General features: G+C 40.4%; 1 protein-coding gene across 1 annotated transcript in view; it reads left to right on the plus strand.

Annotated features, from left to right (window-relative positions):
• The window catches only part of LOC132078192 (contactin-3-like), a 78,590-nt gene that overhangs the window by 17,412 nt on the left and 44,345 nt on the right, over positions 1–16,833 (plus strand). The window contains exon 2 of the mRNA XM_059480204.1: positions 5,453–5,548. Coding sequence (XP_059336187.1) covers positions 5,453–5,548 — 96 coding nt within the window. The remainder of the gene's footprint in view (positions 1–5,452; positions 5,549–16,833) is intronic.

Consider the following 16,833-nt stretch of genomic DNA (forward strand, 5'->3'; position numbering starts at 1 on the left):
AGGGGAAGAGTTTCAAAGATTTGTAGGGTTTTTTTTGGTGTTGTTGGCTTGTTGTTCACCTATGAGATAATTCAGCTTTTAATGGGATGGAAACAACCTGCAGGGTCTGTTCTGCACTGAGGTCTGCTGCATTTTATTGGCAATATTTCTGTGGGTTTCTGTATTTCAAACTCAGTGGATTTCTGTGGTGTTCTATGGACACTCAGATGGGTTCTGACCTGGGCAGAGATGGGGACAATATCCCAATCTCAGAAGTTGTCTGAGTGGTATTTTGGGTGTAAAATGAGCCTTGAGGGATGGGAGGTGGTTCTGCTTGCTCTGTCCTGGAGCTTTCAGGGCATAAAGTGCAAGTTCAGCCATTTGGCATGGAAGGAAGGGATTTTGTAGAGGTTGGTGTGGAATTCTGTGATTCCCCTGACCAAGTGAAACCCTGGGGCTGCTTCTGAATCTCTCCTCAAGTGACGAATCTGATGAGTGATGTTCACTCCTGCACTGTGAATATTTTTGTCCTCTCTCTCTCTCTGCCCAGCAGGAATTGATTACAGAGATAATTTTTGGTCTCATCCCTCGCTCCTAGCTCAGTGTGATTCTGCCAGGCTCCATCCAGGCCCTGGCAAGGCAGCAGGAGGTTTTTCACTGGCTCACTTCAGCCCTGGTGTGGTGGTTCCTGTTGGGGTTCACAGGCTGTGCATCCCAAATATCCTGGTGGAAATTAATTATGCAAAGTGCACGTTTAGTTTTGGGTGTCTGTCTAGAGAAATACCAAGTTCATGATCACTGGTATAGCAGATTTTGGAGTTTAGGGGGATGGGGAACAAGATTTGTTCATGCACACAGGTGAGTTAGGGGATGGTGGTGAAGACTGCTGGGTTTTCTTATTTCTTTTTAAATAAGTGTGCTTGTATTTTTTCTTTTTAAAGAAACAAATTGGTGTTCCTCTGTTTTCTCCAGCAGTTCTCATTACCAGCATAGCTATTACAACGTGCTGAGGCTGTTATTTGCCCTCAAGAGCTGGGAGAGTGGAATTTCCGTTCTTTTTAATAATGTGACTTTTACCAGGGCGAGTGGGCTGTGAATTAGTGCTTCATTATGGGCTGACATCAGAGTCCCCACTTCAGAATTACCCACTCAAGAAAACAGCTTAGATTTGCTTGTCTGACTCATTTAGGCACTTGAACATCCAATACAGAATTATACCTAAAGTACATTTAACAAGTTCTGCTCCTTTGAATAGCAGTGGGTCTGATGCAGCAATACAATAAATATTTTCATGGCTATTAAGGCACAATTATGTTTTTAGAGCTTGAATCCTTGTTCTGCAGTTTTCAAAACATGGTAGAATTACTAACAAATATGTGTTGACAATAAAAAGGAATTGATATAAGTGTGATAAGATGCTAGGGTGTTGCTGGATTTGGAGTTGGAAACCTGAATTTTAAAAAAAACAGCTGGAAAACTGAATCTTGTTACTCTCACAGTGAATTCTGTGTATTCACTTAAAAAATAAGTGTTCTGTGTATTACTTAAAAAAATAAATAGGATTTGGTGCAAGTTCTAGCAGTGCCTGCCAATCTTACAGAGTTCCTGTGTGCAGAACTGGTGTCTGGGGGTGAAATATCACACAGGTTTCTTGACAAAACACCCCATAACTCAGCATTGCCACACGCCAGCAGCTCTGTGTGTGGAGCAGCTTTGTCATCAGAAATGCTCTGGATTTTTCATAGCACCATGTTCTGTGTCTGTCCTAACCCTTACCCATCCCTTCTCAATTACATGAGATCACAAAACAGAAACCTCTGGGAGGTGCTTGCAATGAATGTGGTCAGCAGCCTCTGAGATTGGTTCTGATTTATTCTTTTATTAAAATGTCACTCTTCTCAGTCTCATTTTGTTTGCAGAGATGCTCCAGGTCATGTTTTCCTATCACGAATCCACAGATTTTTGGTTTGCATTTTAATTGTCCTGAGTATCACAGGAGTGTTCCAGTGCAGCTGTTACAGGTTTGGTACATCACTGTCACTCCACATTTTGGAATCTTTCTCAGTCACTTGAAGTCTCAGTGCTTGAGACTAAAAACTTGGCTTAATAAACTCCTTAAAAGGAGGGAACTCCGTGGAATATGCAGTTTTCACATCCTTTTTTATGGGTATAAACTCATTCTGTTCTTGCTTTGGGTCGAATCAAAGACTTTTCAACAAAGCTGAATTGTGGGGTTTTTTGTCCATTTTATTGCAGTGGTGTGTATATTTCAGTTAATACAACTTTATGGACTTGGTACTAAAGCAATGAGGCAAATATGTGTTAGCAGGGGAAAGGAGAAGAAAATGCTGTTTCAGGAGTCAGAAAGCCTCAGTTGCTAATTTTAAACTTCCTTCTATATGGCAAACTATAAACAGGCAATAAAAACATTTAATTTGCAAATTACAGTTTTAGCTTGGTTTTTACGTTGGATTTTTTTTCCCCTTGTAGTCAGGATTTTTTGTAACATTTTCACCAAAATATTTTCAGTGGCAGGATTAGAGCCTTTGCCTGGTAGGGTTGAGTAATAAATTGTTCATTTTTTCCACTTTTCAGATGAAAGGAGATTAAAGTGAGGTGTAATAAATGCAAGGAAGAAGAGAAAAGAATAAAGCAAGAGAAACTAATGAAAGCACTAAGTTTGGTGACCAGTTTGAGGGAGTTTTAAAGATCTGCTGATGGATAAACCATTCTTTAGTCCAGCAGATAAAATGCAGAAACACTTTTTGTGTTTCTGGCCTTTTCTTTGTGATCAGTGGGATGTTGTCATCCCATGGGTGCTGGAAAGTGAATCCTGCTCTGACTCACCACTCCTCAAAACCATCTTCTGTCCTGATCTCTGCTCTTTGTTTCCAGTTATATTTTATCTATCAAGAGAGACATTTCAGCAGGATGAGAGCCTCTGATTTCAGAGGGATACAGTTCAATCTGTAAAAGTAAACAAGCTGTGCCATTATTAGCCCACCTTTTAAGGGATTTTATTTACCCTGAGGACTTCATGTCCCTTCCCAATGAGTTCATGTAATAATAAGTTTTGTTAGAAGACCCAGCTCTCCTCCCTGGCATTATTGTGATTGCAATAGTGGCTTTATTAAAAAATCAAACAAAAATCCAACAAAGAAGCTCAAGGATAAACAATCACTCTTGATACACTTCCAAACATGTCTGGGTTTGACCTTCAGTCCTCTGAATCTGCTGCAGGAGCACCAGAAAATCAGACCAGCATCGTGTTCAGGAGCAGCCAGTGCTCTCCAAGGTCAGAGATTGGGACTTCACTGTGTAATGCTAATGAAGAGCCCTGCTCTGTTCTGCATGCTGATTTTTCATTATCAAAGCTGTGCCAGACAAGAGAATACAGAAGTTTGTAGAGAAATTCAGTTCTGGTATTTGGGCAGCTGTGTGATGGTGGTTGAGTTGCTCTGGAAGGCGGGATGTGGAACTTTCTGCTAATTTTTGGGAAATTATTCTTTTATTGTAGCATGGCTTCTATTCTCCATTTTTGGATGGATATGTCTTGCTTCTTGTTTCCCCAAAAACTGTTTATCTTTGACAACTGTGTCTTCACCTGCAATCAATGATTAATAATTCAAATTTTTACAACATTGCAGCAGCTCAGACTGCAGGGCTGTGGTGGGTCCTGTCTGGGTACCTCTGGGCTGATTGCCTTCCCAATCCTCCAGCATGTCCCACATCCCTTCCCAAGGTGCTCCCAACCCAGTCCCATCCTGCCATTTGTTGGACAGCACACTCAAGGAAGGTTCTGAAGGTCTGTAGTTGCAATAAATGAGCACATGGGCTTAAAAACCCATTTCAGTTATGGAAATGGTATTATTTGAGATTGATGACTTCTGGTGGTTGTGATGTAAGAGGGCAAAATGTGGTCTGAATGAATTTTTTGTGTAAAATATTAATTCTTTGGGTGTGATTCATCCTGGAACAGAACAGTGTGTGTTCTCTGAGGTGCTGTCAGCTCCTGGTTTTTCCTTGCATGGGTCTGAGGAGTGGTGTTGGGGCAGCTGATGAATGTATAATGTTATGGGAGAAAGAGCAAGGTGCTGGAAAGGCCTGAAACAATAATTTAGAGCTGTGCTGTTTTGATCCCTGAGTGAAATCACTTTGGCTGGGGTTTTGTGTGACTTCTCCATCACATCCAGCAAAAGGATCTGAGTTTATTCTGAGGATACCTGCGTGGAGGAAAGCTGAAAATGTGCACTCACAAACGATTGTACAACACTCTCTTACTGCAGCATTTTTTAAAGGAAGCATTGAAATTCTGGTCTCTCTAATTCAGTGTTCTCACTGTAACAGCTGTTGCTTTGCAGCAATAAAAAATGCTGTATTTTGGGGAAATAGCTGCTGTTGGTCAACTTACTGCTCCTATTATGCTTGGTTATAAAGACAGCTTTATTTAAAGACTGTGTTAGTTTAGCATCCTATACAAGGTTATAAACAAATATTTTTTTTTAATTGTCTGCTGTTATGGAAAAATGTATGGCTTATTTATGGAAAAGCCTTTGTAAGTGTAGGACTTTGATCTTGGTTTGTATTACATGTTGTATTTAGCTTAGCTTAACAGTATAATGAGGCCCAGCTTTCTTGGATCTTGACTCACCAGTTAAAGGGAAAGCCAATATAAATTTATGATAAAATATTTACATTTATGGATACTGAAGCGTTTGCTTCCCCCCAAGAAGTGCTGGACAATGCTGTGTATGATTTTTGGGGTGTCCTGTGCATGACCAGAAGATGACATCAGTAATCCTTGTGGATCCCTTCCACCTCAGGGTGTCCAGTGATCCTTACCCAGTTTAAAATAATCCCAGAGACCCGAGGCCAGCCAGAGCAGAGCCCTGGGTCAGCACACCGAGGAGCAAAGCTCTGCCTTAGTGATGCTCCAGGGGATTCTTCTGCTGGAATGAGGTCCAGGAGGTTCCTTGCTCTTGGGAAAGATCCATGTCTGTTTGCTGAATAGCTGTTAGTGGTGGAATTTTACACTGGGCATGGCAGCTTGATGCTGTTCATCATTTCCAAAGAAAGAGTGGATTAAGGATTCATTTTTAAGTCATTGGCTCCTTTTTGGTTATCAAAGTCAGGGTAGCAGAAGCCAGGCATAAGAACAGAATTAGCCACAGGATCTGTTGAATTATCTCACTGCAGATTAGATCCCTTCAGCCCTAATTCTGTCATCCCCCCTTGTGCCAGGCAGCCTTTGCTTCTGCAGGGGCTGTGCTGAGTCTGCTGGGTCCAGCTGCAGAGTGAGAGATGGGAGGTCAGGAATTGGGAATGTCGGGATGTGAGAATGCCAGGATTTGGGGTTGTCGGGATTTGGGATTGTCGGGATTTGAGAATGCCAGGGTTTCAGAATGCCAGGATTTGAGAGTGTCACTGTGCTGTCTGTTGGTGTTCCCTGACGTTCCCTGCCGTTCCCTGGCAGATGTGGAGAGCTCCAGGACGAGGATGAGGAGCGCGGTGTCGGTGCGCGAAGGCCAGGGCGTCGTGCTGCTCTGTGGGACCCCGCCCCGGGCTGGAGGTAAGGGGGACCCTGGGCTGGTGGGGCTGGGCAGCATCCCTGGAGTGCTAAAAACCGGAATTATAATGAAATCTGAGTTCTGAGTAAAAGCAGAGAGAAAGAAACCAAAAACAGAGGAGGGGGGAGGGAAGTATTTAGGAGGATTTACTTTTATCTCGTTCCCAGTAATTTCTGTGCACTTAATGTGTCTGGTTTTTATGGAATTTCTTGTAATTAATGGAGTATCTTCTAGAGTTGCATTCTGCCCAATTTCACAATTGCTGAGCCTCAGTGAATCCAGTTTTCCCCGTGAGCAGAGAATTGCAGGTTGTCTTGAGCAGTGCCTGAGTTCTTGCAATCAAGACATTCTGTGGTGGGGTGGAATGATGCTGCGTAATTTAAACCACTGCTGCACTCAGGGGGTGAGAAAAGTGGATATATGGATTCTTGGTGGACCAAAAGTTGCAAGTGCATTTCTTCCCTCATTCTGCATCTTCAGGCTCTGACTAATTGCTATTGAGCCTCCAGTAATATCTGGCAGGAACTGGTTTTATTGTTTTTAATTGATAGGGTGTGTCATTATTGAAGGGCTGTGATGTTAAACATTGGATCTGATTGCAAAGACGAGGTGATAAAAGCTAGACATTATATTCAATAATATAGGTGTTGTGGCCTCATAAATTTGGCAGAGTCCAAGCAGACACAGCCATAAAGTGGCAATTTTACAACTGTCTGAGCTTGCAGAATTTTTCCCCCTCTAAACTGATACATACCCTTAAATCATCTTTATAGCCTTGCAGCAGCTTTGTCTTTCAGCAGCTGAGGAAATGGGTCATTCTCCCAGCTATCCATAAGAATTAGAATGATGAAATTTTCCTTCCAGATGCAGCCCCAGGGCTGGACTGGCCCAGCTGTTCCTGCAGCTGTGTCCTGCGTGTGGGTTCGCACCCAGAGGTGATGGCCAAGCTGAGGCAGCGCTGCCTGGCTCTGGCAGGGTTTCACTTTGAGGTGTGGAGCAGGAGGTGATGCCAGACGTGCTCCTGGTGCTGGGAACAGTGGCTGGGAGAGGTGAGAATTCCCCCTGCACTCAGCAGATGGGAGATGATTGACACCCCCACATAATTGTGGCGTTCGTGCAAAAACAGAGCCGAGCTCTCCCAGAGTTACCAAATGGCATTGAGAACTGGCACCAAAATTATTTCAAATCTTTGAATCTGTCTGGGAGTTGGAGGATTAAATGTTCAAGTTTTCAGGAGATGTGGAGCAAGGTGAAAAAAATCCTTTCTTCACTGAAATAAAGCTGTAGAAGGGGACACAGAACACCCCTGCAGGGTGGGATGCAGGGCAGGAAACCTGGGATAAAACATCTGGCCAGGAAGCAGAAGTGGCTTGTTAGCAAGAGCAGGGATGGTTTAGGACCAGCTGACCTGGCCTCAGGGATGTTCAGCCCTTTCCAGATCACAGATCTGACTATTTTTTTTTTTTTTTTTTTACTTGGAGTCTGTATTTATTGCGCTGAGCTATCAAATAATTCCAGACAATGCTAATTCTAAAAACGTGCTCCACCAGCTTGTTTCCTCTCCCCCTGTAGCCCCCAAAATACTCTGCTTTTGTTTCCTGGTGTGTTGTGCAGTTTCTAAGATCTTGCTAACTTAATTGCACTTATTTCTTGCATTCTCTGCAAAGAGTTTGCAAGAAGAGACTTGATTAAATAGTGATTATTCCTCCATGTACAGCATCCCAGTTACAATAGAAAGCAATGCTCATCCCCAAAGAAATGCCAGCTCATAGTATGGAAAAGGAAAATTGCTTCCCTTCTGCAATTTATCATATTTTTTTCCTTGCTTATCTTAGGCACAGATATTTACATAAGTCATATGAATGTCCCTTTTCAATGGGGAGCAAATTATTCCTGCAGTGAGCAGTGGTTTTGTCCTTTTGAGTGTGCAGTTCCAGCTCCTCTGGGCTGTGGACATCCAGCATTAAACCAACAATGAAACTCCATTTACGAACCACAAATCACTTTCTTTTAAGTTACCACATTTCCCCTTTCTGGAAATTCATTAAAATTCCCTTTTTTAGCAGTCTTGTTTGGGATTCACTGAGTGGAAGATTTGGTAAATGACTGGATTTGAGTGTGAAGACTTTTTCCCCCAAATATTTTTCTGATCCAGACTGGTTTTATATTAAATACCCCAAGTTGTCTCATAATTGAGCAGTGATGTTTGGATAATTAAGATGGTCATCTGTCATCGTTCTGCATGGCCGTACTTCTGGATCTTTGAATGCTGTTGCAGGGAACCCGTTAAAATACCCTTTTTTTGCCACCAAAAATCAGCAATTCATCTCACCCACATGCTCCAAAGGTAAAATAATGTCAAAACTGGATTTATGTATCTCTCCTGCTACTTACCAGTTGTTACAGCCTTCAAATTGCACTGAAATCTCTACAGCTATTTTGACTTTTTACTGTGTTACTGTGATGTCGTTAATGGTTTTAAAGGGCTGTCAATCCAACAAACCTCTCAATATCCCAAACCTAATGTTGGACACAGTTAATGTGCAGCTGGTTAAAAAACATTCATGTGATGCTAATTTTTGCCCATTCTGCCAAGAATGGGGAAAGCTAGACATATGGAGATCTAAAAATGATTTTTCTCTGCTACTGATTTTGTTCCAGAATTGGTATCTAACGAGTGACAAAGCCCTCAGTAAAGCAAATCTGAGTTCCTGTAGGGTTTTACCTCCTGTTACTACTGAACTGTATTGTGATTATTGTGTAGCTCCTCTTCAGCTGTTATTTCTGTTCCTGTGTATTGTGATTTATATTTGTTTAGTACAGTCAGTTTTCCTCAGCTGACATTGATTTTGGATTTCTGAGGTGTTTCTGCTCTTTGAGAGAGGAGCAGGCCATGAGGCATGATCCTTTTGTGTTGTCTGGGGTGGCTTAGAGCTGCTTTATACACAGAGAAAAAGATGATTTTTAATGGAAGAAGTGAAGATTTGCTTGATAGTTATTTGAACATTTCAACAAATTTTGGTTTGCCTGGAAAAACTCAACATTAGTTTTACATTGGTGTACATCCTGCTGCAGTATTCCCATGGGGAATGGGACCATAACCCAAGAAATAAATAAATTAATTTTTTCTCAAAAACCAAAATGCAGGAAATTAAATAAATAGCAAGAATTTTGTGGAACTGTTGCTTGGAAATTGCAAGGAAATTCTGCTTTTTTCCCAATGAGCCTTGTGTGCTCTGTGTTCCTGTTTCATGCAGTGTGGCAGGGATGTTCCTGCATGGATAAAGCAGCCAGGATTTGTCCTCCCTCTTCATGTAACTCCCTGATAAATGTGGGTTTAATCCATAAATGAGACAGGATTTGAAGGGCAGGGATCAATTCAGCTCACAGCATATTGTGTCAGAGTTGTGACATGCTGATAGGAAATAATATTAGATCATGGAAAAATAGATCCCAATTTATTGCTCAGTGTTTACTGTGACAAATCCTTCCCTGAATAATGTCATGTCTGTTCCAAGTGAGTGTTTAGACTTGCAAATTTTTGCTCGTGTCTCTTGTATTGCCATTTGGAGACCTGCGAGTTCCAGCAGGGCTCTGCGTCATGAATAACATGGCATGGAAAGAGTCTCAGATGCCAGAAATATTTGGATGCTCTGATTGCTTCTCTTCTGCAACTCTTGAATAGCAACATGCTATTTTTTTAGGGAATTTTAAGTTGAATTAGTTATACATATTTGACTTTGGAAATGTTTTTTTCCTTTAAAACAAAGTGAAGTTAAACAGGTGCAACTCCAGAATAGGATTTCTTTCCTACTGCACTGCCACAGACATATTTTATGAAAAATCCTTTCCCTAGGATCTTTTCTCCTGAGAAGCTGAGAATCTTCAGCTTCTCCATGTTTTGCTGCTTTGGAGTGTGATTTGCAGAATTGTTTACCCAGCATGTGAAATTGTTTTTACTTGATGACCAGTGGCAGCCACCTGTGTCGAGGCTGTGAGCAGTCACAAGATTTTATTATCATTCCTTTCCTTGCTAGCCTTCTGATAAAATCCCTTCTTCTATTCTTTAGTATAGTTTTAATATATCATTTTCTTTTAATATAATGTATATCATAAAATAATAAATCAGCCTTCTAGAACGTGGAGTCAGATCCTCATCTCTTCCCTCGTCCTGGGACCCCTGTGAACACCAGCACAGTGCACAGCAGGTTTTGGGTTGGAAGAGACCTTAAAGATGGGATTCCACCCCATGGGCAGGGACACCTCCCACTGTCCCAGGAGTCCCCAAACCCCAATGCCAGCCTGGCCCTGGGCACTGCCAGGGATGCAGGGGCAGCCCCAGCTGCTCTGGGCGCCTGTGCCAGGGAGCAATTCCCAATATCCCATCTAAACTCCCCTTTGCCCATCCTGTTTTGCACCTTTGCTCCTGCTGCCGTTGCAGGCTGTGGATGACACAGGCCTGGGCATCAGGAATAAATCACACTTGGGAAGGTTCTTGCACGAAATGCATTTTGAGGAGAGTGGTACCTTGAATATTGTAAGAGCATTGGCCTTGGAAATGGCTCCACGGTGTTCCTGTGCTGTTTCAATCTGCCAAGGAGAAACGGCATTTTTATTTAAAAACATATTTTTCAATAGTCCTGCTGGTGTCATCATCATCATCTGCACAAATTTCAGCTGACAGTTTGAAATCAAATGGTACCTGAGAGACACTTATGTTTGTCCATATGAGGGGAAATAATACATGTTCACAGCTGGATCTTCCAGTGATTTCTACCTGCCCAGAGCATTATTGTCACCACCAGTACCAAACCAGTGCTGCAGAGACAGTCTGCTGTGCACTTTGTCAAATGCAGTCATTCTGAAGCTCTTTTTTCTTTTGATAAACCTGTTTTCCAGGCTGAGGTAATCCAGGCTGAAATTGTTACATATTACTTATAAATTTTAACTTACCATATATGTTTACAGATTTATTATTATTAATAATATATATATTTATATATTCTTGCACCATCTTCATTTGCTTTATAAGTATATAAGCATAGATAAGCTGACAGAGAGGTAATCCAGGCTGAAAATAGTACATCTTATTGATAAATTATAAATCAATTAATATATATTCTAATAGATTTATTATTATTATAAATATTATAATATTATAATTAGTTTATATATTTATGCACCATCTTCATTTGCTTTATAGTGCATGTTTTTAAGCTGACAGAGAGGTAATCCAGGTTGAAATTATTATATCTTATTTATAAATTATAAACGAATTAATATATATTTTAATAGATTTATTATTATAAGTATTATACTATTATAATTATATATATATTTATATATTTACGCACCATCTTCATTTGCTTTATAGTGCATGTTTTTAAGCTGACAGAGAGATAATCCAGGCTGAAATTAGTACATATTATTTATAAATTATAATTTTTATATATTTTATATATTTATTATTATAAATAATATAGTATTATAATTATATATATATATTTATATATTTGTGCACCATCTTCAATTGCTTTATCATGCATGTTTTTAAGCTTACAGAGAGGTGGATAAACAGCCCTAGAAGCTTTTAGCAATTTCTTACCCCAAAATCTTACAGAACTCTTGAACTCCACATTAATTTGTGGAATTCTCTTGGAAGAATGGAGGGATGGAAAGAAAAAGGCAGAAGTTGATTAGGAAGAACCAAATTGCAAGAAAAAAATTCAGGTTGAACCTTTTTACTTACCCAGTCCCAGGTATCTCAGTTATGCCTTGGGGGAAAACGGAGAAAATTGGAGGCAATAACTGCATTTCACTCCTCCACCAAGTTTATTTTTATCCCTAAATTGTGACTGTGGGGTGTTTCTCCTCCAGCTCTTTATTATCTTCTCTAGTAAAATATTTGGGTTTTTCTTTGCAAACAGGATAATTGATTAGGAGGAGGCAGGAGGGAGGTGGCTGCAGTCCCAGCACTCAGAACAAGAGTGCTGAAAGGAATTTTTGTTTTTCACAAGGATTTTATCAAGTACCTTCTCCTAAAAGAGTGCAAGAGTACCAAATGAAAGTGTCACTAAGTACTGTTTCCACATATAAATATTGGTGCTTTACTTTGAAAATTGACTCCTGGGTTATTTCCATTAGTTTCCCTTGGTTTATGTCCCTAATATTTAACATTCACAAGAAATCAGATTTATTTTAGTTCCGCAATAAACCAAGCGATCGCCTTTTTTATCCTCAAAATTATTACAGGCAGGAAGCAATTTTAAAATACTTCCAGCTATTGAAAAAGCACAACAGAGCTCTGGAAACGCTCTCGGCAATTAAACGTAAAGTTCTAGGGAGGTGATTAAAGGAACAGTTTGTCACTTGGAATGGATGTGGCTGATGGGGATGTATTTACATATTGCTTCCTAAAGCATTTTCTTACTCCTGTGCTGCCTCCAGAGTGGGAGCAGCGTGCTCAGAGCCAGGGCTCCTGCACAGCACAGCCAGGCTGGAGCAATCAGTGCAGAAACGTGATGGGGAGGAACCAATCCATCCCCTGCACAGCTCCAGGGGAAGCAAAATTGGGATTTTTGTTCAGCCCTGGGAGCCCAGAGCAGCAGAGCTGTTCTGTCAGGCTCTCATTGACATCTGGGCTGCCCTGGGAGCACCCAGGGGTGTTGCAGTGCCAGCTCAGGAGCACTGGGGATGCAAAACCATGGGCAGGATCCTGGATGATGGTCCCTGGGCAGCAGGGCCACGTGCTCAGCCCTTCCCGAGGGAATCTGTGGTGGTTTTGGGGTTCCCCAGGAAATGAGAACCTGACTCCGTGTTCTTAGAAGGCTAATTTATTATATGATACGATATATGGTATGAGATATGATATTAATTATATTATATTAAATGCTATACTAAACTATACTAAAGAATAGAAAAGGATACAGACAGAATTTGTGGGGAGGAAAGATGAATCTGACTCCATGTTCTCAAAAGGCTAATTTATTATTATATTATATTATATTATATTATATTATATTATATTATATTATATTACATTACATTATATTATATTACATTATATGATATTACATTATATGATATGATATGATATTATATTACATTATATTATATTACATTGTATTATATTACATTATATTACATTATATTCGCTATACTAAACTAAAGAATAGAGAAGGGATAATTACAGACGGCTGCAAAGAATGATAATGAAAACTCGTTACTCCTTCCAGAGTCCCAACACAGCTGGACAGTGATTGGTCATTAAGTCAAAACAATTCACATGGAACCAATCAAACAATCACCTGTTGGATGAACAATCTCCAAACCACATTTCAAAGCAGCAAAACACAGGAGAAGCCAATGAGATAATTACTGTTTTCATTTTTCTCCGAGGCTTCTCAGCTTCCCAAGAGAAGAAATCCTGGTGAAGGGACTTTTCAAAAAACGTGACAGTGACAGGAATCTTTGGGGTGGGACTGACCAGGAGGGGGTTGGTGCTAATGAAGAAATCAGCTGCCAGTCTGGAGCATCTGTGTTCCCAAGGACGAGCTGGGAAATGTTGGTGCTTTAATTACAGTGGTGAGCCTTGCTTGTGATGCTGCTTGGGATGATTTAGAATTATTGTTGTTGTTATTATTATTATCCAGGAATTATTTAGTGGCTTCAGCCAGCTTCAGTGGCTGTGTGACATCCCTGTGGCAGCTGAGCACCGGTGACACATCATTGTGTGCAGTCACCTCTCCCGTGGCTGTGCTCTAGGCTGGGGGACAGCACAAAAAAGTACAATTCAGTATTTTCAAAGAATTACATCTGGTTTTGCATCAAACTAAAGCTCCTTCCAAAATCAAAGTAGCAAGTGGACTCTTACCCTGTTTTGTTTAAAAATGAAAATCAGGTTTTAGCCTGAAGTAGGAGCCTTGCAGCTTCAGCTGAAACATTTCAATATTCCCATTTAATGAGTAGATTGGAATTGCAGGATATTGTGTGTGTTTGTGTCTCACTGCTCTCATTGTGCTGGGCTGTTCCATACACACAAGTTGCATGCCTGATTACCTGCACAGCAGGCTGAAAATTGATCTGGTGTATTTTAGCTATGAAATAATTCAACTTTTATGCCAAAACAATTAATGTTATACATTAGTTTCAAATCAGAATGTTGCCATCATACTCTGGAACATAAAATTAATTTCTGGGGATACATTTTTCACTTTTGGTAGCTGGACTTGCATTCCCATCACGCAGTTTGCATTTGGTATGAACAAAAATTCAGCCAGAAGAGTTCTCCTGCAGAGTTCAGGTGAAATCCCAGTGGCTGGGAAATCTCTGCACCTATTTTGAGCAGATCTCACTGTCTCCCATCACTCCTGGAGGCCACAGGTCAAGCCCTGCCACACAGGTTTTGTAATTGTCATTATTTTTATACAGAGAACATGAGCAAAAAGTAAATACCAGCCCCATTTGTTCTCTGAAGTGTGACTGCAGCTGAAGTCTTTTTCATTATCAGTGATGGAACTGCCTGAATGGCAGCAACCCAGGATCCCCCTGGAAATGCAGCCTGAGCCTTGGCTTGGTTTGTTTTTCCCAGCTGCACACACCTAGGACAGTTTTTAATTTCTGAGCATTGAATATTTTCCAGAATATACCTCAAACCCTTGAAATTATCTACAATTGATCTCAAATAATATTCTAAACTGATTTTTCATTGCCAAGATGCTGCCATTTCTCACAGAGGCACCTTGTGACATTTTAAGCTCCAGTTTACACATATGTTATGGGAGCACACAAACACCTTGTTCCACACTTCCAGAGCAGGAAATTTTTATTTGGAAAGCAATTTTTAACGTTTGCCAGGAGAAATGAGGGAGATGTTACCTGGTTTGTGGCACAGGGAAGAGCAGCTGGAGGTGGGGCTGGCCAGGGGAGGATGGAGTGCTGGACTGAGTGCAGGAAAATTGGCTCAAGTGAGAAAGGGAAAGTATTAAGGAGAAGCTTGAATTAATTTATGTAAAATAAAACCAGTTATGCCCCTGGGAGCACTGACATTCCATTATCCTAGTCCCACAGCAGTGTAATCCAAGGATTTGCCTGCAGGGAGGTGAGTGGGGACAGTTGCACCCCAGAGCATCCTCTGGGACCTTAATTGCACTTTTACCTCATTAATTAACTTCCTGCTTTTAGGTAATTTGTTTGCACTTTCCCGGAGGTTCCTGTGCAGACAGACTGCTGCAGCCGTGGTGAGAAATGGACATTTTTGTGGGTGATTGTCCCAAAAATCCCACCCTGGATGCTCAGTGTGAGCTCCCAGAGCTCCTCCCTTCTGAGTGAGTGATGCTCATCCACAAACTCCCTTTTCTGCCATTTCATCACACTTGCAGCTGAAATTGGGCCAAATTATGAACTAATTGGTTTCTGCCTTAATTAGGGAGTCTGTTATTATCCTCTCAAAATCAGTGTTACTTTTCCATCACTTTTCACCTAAGGTAGATCATTCCAAATAGCTGTTTGCTGCACATTTCCATGGTTTTAATTGCAGTTTCTGTCATTGCTAAATTCTGTCTGATTACTTTCTTGGAAACAGTTTTCCAGGAGCCACCTGTGCCATCCTGTGGGATGGGCAGAGAGCCATTGGGAGGCACAAAATTCCAGGATATTTCAGCTTCTCCTGGTGTTTCTGCTACAGAATAGTGTAAAATCAGAACTGGAGAAATGCTGATATAATTGGGATTTGGGGATTAATGATTGACATGAAACCTCTTAATGTTTTGGTGGTTGGTTTTTTTCTTTGTTTATGTTTCTGGATTTTTGTTTTTTTGGTTTTTTTAACCTTGAAGTATTGTTCCATCAGCTCCATGCCCCCCAAAATCAAGAATTTTCATTTCTTACCAGCTTTATTTCTGGAAACACCCACTTGGCTAATTCAAATCCAGTCAGTTTGGAACATTTTAAATCTGTTGCAGAAGAACATTGTTCACTTTCTTGTGGCTATTTTAGAACTTTCAGTTCTGTGTGAATTATGGGGCTGGCAGGTAGCTATTAAGCAGTTTTATTGAAGTGATGGCCCAGAAGACAAGGAGCAAGAGCTGGCATTATTTATGCAAATAGTGGATAAAATTAACTTTGTTAATTGTTCTTCTCCTTTTGATCATAGGTCTCTGTGCCTTTTTTTCCCCCCAAAATTTTGCTTTTCCAACTTCTGAATTTAATTACAGTTTGGGGTTTCCACCACTGCTGTTGTCACTTAAATACAAGAAGTAAAATCACCCTGGTTCTGTAAACAATCTCCCAGTGAAGTGATTCAGTCTCATTCAGAAAAAATGTGTAATTTCTTTAAGTTCTATATTTCTAAAATTCTTTAAATATTATTTAAAGCCATATTTTCAAAAGGATGTTCATAAACTTTAGCCTTGACTTTGAACATAGTTAAAAACCGATAAATGTGGGGGTTTTACCCCTTTATGTTCCTTTAACAACAGTAATTTGGTGTTTTTTAAGGTTCATAAATGGCAGGAAATGACCCTGGTAAACCCCAAAGGCCATGGTGATTTAATTGTTGAATTTTGTAAAGAATTCAGGTTTAAAAATGACAGGTAATTTTATAAGCATTTTTTTTAATTGAGCACTTAGGTGCACAAAAGGCTTGGAACAGTGTGAACATGCTGAGTGTGTTGGAAACTGCACAGTAAATAATAATCAAATAATGCAAAATAAAGAGAGGCCGCCAACCAAGACGTAGTAAACAAATAAAAATTGAGTAATAACTGTAATTTCCAATACCTTATCCATGTATGGTTGCCAAATAAGGAAAAAATGCATTGGAAAGCAAAGGCTCAGAACTCAGAGGAAGCCCAGGAGAGACATATTACTTCCATTTATAACAGAAAATCAACTGAAAACTTGTAATTGACAGAAAAGGAGTGAGTTTGTGTCCCTGGAGGTGCCCCAAGATCAGCAACAGGCAAATGGTGTAAACATAATAAATCACACCACAAGTTGTTTAATATGATTTTTTTTTTTTATTTTGAAAAGTAAGAGTGCAATTTTGTAAAGAACAATAAATATAAAATGAGGTGGTGGGGCACAGGGCTAGAAATACCCCAGCCTTTTTTAAAGGGGTCGGTTAAAATAAGTGTTGAATGGGGAATTAGGTTTCCAGGGGTGTTTATTCATGGGTTGAAGGCCCCAATTAAACTGGAATCCACTTTGCATGGCTGCCATAATCCCAGTGATCGATTTCAGTGGGTTTATTCTTGACTTACCCAATATCCTAGCAATGAAATGAAGC

The sequence above is a fragment of the Ammospiza nelsoni genome, chromosome 11 (assembly GCF_027579445.1).
Source record: "Ammospiza nelsoni isolate bAmmNel1 chromosome 11, bAmmNel1.pri, whole genome shotgun sequence".
In the NCBI taxonomy this organism is placed as follows: domain Eukaryota; kingdom Metazoa; phylum Chordata; class Aves; order Passeriformes; family Passerellidae; genus Ammospiza; species Ammospiza nelsoni.